The sequence below is a fragment of the Haliaeetus leucocephalus genome, unplaced genomic scaffold (assembly GCF_000737465.1).
Source record: "Haliaeetus leucocephalus isolate CR32 unplaced genomic scaffold, Haliaeetus_leucocephalus-4.0 Scaffold417, whole genome shotgun sequence".
NCBI lineage: Eukaryota > Metazoa > Chordata > Aves > Accipitriformes > Accipitridae > Haliaeetus > Haliaeetus leucocephalus.
The window spans coordinates 445,910-451,168 of NW_010972853.1; the positions used below are offsets into that span (position 1 = coordinate 445,910).

General features: G+C 46.9%; 1 protein-coding gene across 1 annotated transcript in view; it reads right to left on the reverse strand.

Moving 5' to 3' along the window:
* TTC9 (tetratricopeptide repeat domain 9) overlaps positions 1-5,008 on the reverse strand; it is a 34,484-nt gene extending 29,476 nt beyond the window's left edge. Inside the window, exon 1 of the mRNA XM_010574138.1 lies at positions 4,977-5,008. Coding sequence (XP_010572440.1) covers positions 4,977-5,008 — 32 coding nt within the window. The remainder of the gene's footprint in view (positions 1-4,976) is intronic.
* Between the last annotated feature and the right edge of the window lie 251 nt (positions 5,009-5,259).

Genomic DNA, 5,259 nt, shown 5'->3' on the forward strand with positions numbered 1-5,259 from the left:
GCCGCCGGTGGGCGAGCCCCTTCCCCTCCGGCGCCTTAGGGTCTGGTGTCCCGGTCCGTGGGCTGGGACCCCGCGGCCTCCCTTCCCCTCCTCGCCCCAGTTTCCCTTCTCCCTCGCCTCTCCCGGACCCCACCGGCGGCCGTCCACCGCCTACACCCACTCGCGGTCCCTCAGGGGGTGTCGGGGTGCAGACGAGCGCCGGGCGAAGGGGCCTGCTGAGCCCTCCGCACCGGGGCAGCGAAACCAAGGGCCCGGCAACTGCCCCCGCACCAGAACCTCGGGGGCTTGGACTTTCCTGAACCCCGTTCTCCCACGTGCTGCTGAAAAATGGGTCGACGCCTCGCCCGTGCCGGGAAGGTTTCCCGGTTTGGGGGTATCGGCGGGGAGCGGGTCTGCTCGTGCAGACGGACGGCAGAAGAACCGCTCTCGGCACCGGGCTTGGCTGTTGTTCCGCCAAACACCGTGTCTGCACTGTGTGTTAGAGCAGTTTGGTGTATTTGGGGTGCGTTGTTGTGGCAAGATGTTTTGTGGGTCGTACCTCGGGCTTAAAAATGAGAGGATGGATGAAAATATAGTGTTGGGTTTTTTTCTCAGTAATGTATTGGGAGGCGTCTTTTCATTAGCCGGGTAACTTTTACATGGTAAAGCTGCAGCTGTGGTACGAGGTGTTCAAGCTTCCCTCTGCAACCAGGAGGACATTTTAAAATGGAGTCTGAAGTTTCTCTCTGAGGTATGAGGTCCAGCCTCGTGTGATGGCATGTGGTGGTGCAGCGCTGGGCAAACTGGGATAGCCGTGCAGCACAGCTCCATGTAAAAGTATTAATGCAGGTCTGGAACTGGTGCCTGGATAATTCCTCGTTAGCAGGGCTAATAAGTTGGGCTTTATGCATCGGTAATGTGAGTCTGCTGCTGCTGGGTTTCTGGACCTTGCCGAGGTTGTGGTCACAGTGTGGTACAGTCATACACCTACTCACTTGCATCCAAGAGCCAGAGCCTCAAGGAGAAGCAAATAGCATTATGCTTGTGCTAAAAGTATAATTTTGAAAGTACTTGCGTGAGAGAAATTACAGCTAAGGTATTCAGCAATGATTACATGATTTCAAGTGCTTTGATTTCCAGGTGCCCTACAAGACACATCTTCAGGAAATCTTACTTTATGAAAATGAATGGTCAGCATTTTCAGGTACTTCGAGCCAAGAATAAGATCAGTTACAAATCTTGCTCAAAGTACGCGTGATGTAGAATCAGGAAATCCTGGGGGGCGGGGGCGGTGGTGGTAGGTATTAGTCTCAGTAGTTGGCGTGGATTTGATGTGTGGAACCTAAAAATTAAGGAAGGAAAATTCCTGCTGGGTCATTTTTTAATCTATCTGCTAGTCATACCGCACAAAGTAAGTTTAAGTAACTTCAGTGGTTTTGTCGTACCGTGATTGATTGCTCTTCAGGAGAATTCACAAGGACAATGTATGTCTCTTGTGCTGGAACGCTGACTTTGCCAGAGGAAAGGAGATTGCCACAGAGGTCTAGTTCCTCAGATCTGAGCAGCTGCAGAAGCAATCGAAGAAGGCCCTGGTGTCTTGAAGGGTGGTGCAGCAAAGTGACATTGGGACTTGATGTTGCTTCCCTCTTCGGGAGTTTGCCTGAGCCCATGGACATGCGTGGTATGGGGGGCACCGAGACATAGGTGACTTTTTCTTCTCCCCCCCCCCGCCATGCATTAGCCTTAAGGGAGTTTTTGAGATTTCTTCCTTTGGTTACTGGTCAACAGCGGATGCCTGAAACAAGCTATGTAAAGCTGAAGTTTTCTTATAGAAGAGTCTGGCAGTGGTCACTGCCAATACGGGTGCAGATGTGGTCAGAAAAGGTCACAAAAGATTGACAAAACTGGGTGCTCCTTGCATTATGAACTATACTGAATATATCAAACTGTGCCTTAGTCCCGAATGTTGCCTAAGCACCCAAATGAGTTTTCCATCTTGTAGTTCTTCCAGAAATGTCCAAGCTCTCTTCCTGACAGATTGCTGGTGAATATGAAGAGGAATGTCACAACTGAGTAAATCCCGAAATAGACGATAACAGAAGTGTCTAAATGATTGCTGTTTGTTGGCCAACTTAGACTCTGTGTTGATACCAAACAGTATCCCTCAGCTGAGAGCTGGATCTCTCAGCCAGAGAATTTAAAGCTGCCGTAAGATTTGTGCAGGATGACTGGCAAAGGTCAGTTTAGTCCGTTGTCTCCTTCCTCCTAGAGAGGAGCTAAGTAATGTCTTGGCTGCACTAAAATATTTAGGAAACATCACAGCATCAGTCATAGGGTCACCACATTGACAGTTCTTGTAAGGGACTGCTTTTGTTTGTTTCTTTTTTGAGGGGAACGTGGTGATTGAGGAAAAACACAAGAAGCTATCACCTTTCCAAGTCAGACAAGATTTGTACTTGAGAGATACCTCACATTTCATTTAACATATGACGTGATGTCCAGACCTAGATTTCGGCTGCCTGGGGCCCACTAGACTCCCAGTACAGCCTTGCAAATGGTCAGCACCTCTAATGATACCCAGCTTGAAAACCTGACAGGAACCTGAGAGCATCAGAAAGAGTAGGCTTATATATTATATAGATACACTGGACTGTGAAATAAGGGGTACATTCAGATAAAATGAAGCCAGTTTGCAGTCATTATCTGTATGCCGTGAGATGAGGTCATGGTATTGGTCAGTATTAGCTGTCATGCCTGTCTTTTATCCAACAGTGAGGTTTTTTGTCCGTAGAAGCAGAGCGTGCTTATCTGTCTCATTCTGTAATAGATGGGGCATGCCTGTCTGTCTGGATGCCCCTAGGTGCCGTGTCTAAAACTGCCTGGGTGTGCCTGTCTCTCCTCCTCCACGCTGAGACTTCCTTAGCACGTTCCAAAAGCGTACGTTTGCATTGCTCTCTTATTATTATTATTGATGATGACGCAGTGGTCACATGCTTCGTAGGGATATTTTAGGATCTGTGACTCACTAAACCATAATTTCCTGCTCACAGCTTACCTGAAGAAAATTGTCTTTGTGGGGTCCTGTTCATGGTTGGGAGATGTGTTCTTGGGTGAAACTGTAAATATTGAGAAAGATACTGGACACATATCTGTGAGATCTTCAGACCTTCCTCTAGCTGTGGTTGTTTCTGTCTGCCCAATAGGATGATTAATTTACAGGCAGGTGTAGGACAGATTGTTCACATTTCAGGACAGTGCTATAAGGAAAGTAGAAAGGCTTCTGAGAGCTAAGGAGGCTGGGCACCTGGGCTCTGGTGATGCATTTTTCTAGCTGGATGTGAATTTGCTGTAGCATTTATGGTGTTGGGTGAGATTTTTATAAACTGAAACTTTAAGGGCTACTATGATGTCTCAAGTCTATATCTACATTCAAAACCAGATACCAATTTGGAAAGCAGTATAGCCTGTAAGGCCTCAGTCCAGTTCTCCTTGTGCATTCATCGGCGTTGATGGGACTGTTGGCCACGTGAGAATTTTTTCATCAAGTCCTTCATGAATAATTATAGGGGCAAACCGCAAGCCTCACCCCTTTCTGAATGGGCCAAAACCAGGCTGTGATGAAAATGGTGTCAAGCCCTTGTGAACGGGAGAAGAGATCCCTCACTGCCTCCGTTCAGCTGCAGAATTCCCAAGCTGCAGCGAGCTTCCAGCATACACAGCTGCTGCTGCTACAGTCTGTCACCAGCTTAGTCAATCAACCATTATTTATTTCCAAATCATATGTAAAGCTTTGCACCGTGGCCTTTTGTCCATGCACAGGGAAAAGAAGAGACAGAAATTCTGAAAGACCTGGGAAAACAAAAGCAGAGAAGCCTCTGAAATCCTTTGCTTGGGAGATTGTCTTATGTAGTTATATCAAAGGAAGAGAGGAAAGGGAAATAAAATCGTATGAAACAAAAGGTTGCCACCTTGGTACAAATTCCTTTGATCTCTCCATATCATTTCTTGCAGTCAATAATTCCTTTTAGCACAAGAGATCCTTTGTCTGCAAGTATTCATCAAATGGAACACACTTCACTTAAAGTGTACTGTGCATGTGTTTTCTTCCACGGTTTGGGTTGTGTGATTGGTCAGTTGATCCTGCTGGGCTCTTTGGTGCTTGCTGATTGCCTGGTTAATCAGGACTGCAATGAATTTCCCAGGAATAGCATACAGTCAAGGAAGAATAGTCAACGGAAATGTTTGCGGGCACATAAGAGTGCCTCTGTGACCAGCCATTCCTTGGACGTGTATGAGCAGCATCTTTGTCACAGAAATGTTTGCTGATAAAGAATATTAAGAGGTAGATGGTTAAACAGAAGAGCTGTTCAAAATTAAAATGACTGTTCCGAATTCTGTTTTTAACAAACTGGATTCTTTCTTTCTTTTTCATAAAGACGATAACACATTGCAGACTATGAGGCTTAGCCATGGAGACTAAAGGACCCTGGATGGGCCAAATCAAAACCATTTATCATCATCCCAGTGTTTCTTTTTTGCACTTTAATTAAAAACGAGTACTCTGACTTGCAGAACGGTTGCACTGAAAGGGAATGGTGCCAACAAAGTTTGAGAAACACTTCTAATCTCTTAAAATCAGTTGTTGACAGCCTATCTGCAGGCTGCAGCTATAATCTCTCAAGTGAACCCCAGTGTTCTGGGAAAGCCCTTGCACATCACTCAGGGTGGACTGAAGAGCAGCAAGGTTGATTCCTCTGTTGTGTGTGAAATGTGTAGATTTGGAAAAAAACCTAACCACATGTCTCTTATCAGGCAGATATTGAGAATTGCAAAGTAGGCACTCCTGTATCTTTCAGCCCTCATTTTTCCTCTCTCTCATCTACCAGCATCCAAGGCTGTCCTAATTCTGAAGGCACATCTATGCCAGGGGAAGGAGCGTGGTGTGAGTTTTTTGAGTTAGCGGTGACCTAGATCTGACTTGAGAACAATGCTTTTACTGCGACCCTGAGGAAGCAGACCCTCGCTCCATCGTCCCAGTTACTACTGCCCCGGGGAGACCTGCAGAACTGCTTAATGCTATGCCATGACGGTATGGGCTGGAGTTACTGGGCATCAGCTGCTCCACCACAACTGGCAGGGTGCCTGCTCTGACCCTTCCTGAAGGTGAAGACACTCGTTCCTGTCACGCTGAAAGGCTGCATATTGTGCAGCATTAGTGGGGAGTAAGAGACTGCACAGAAGCAGTTACTGCAGGGCTGCTCGTGTCTGGCATGCTCTTGC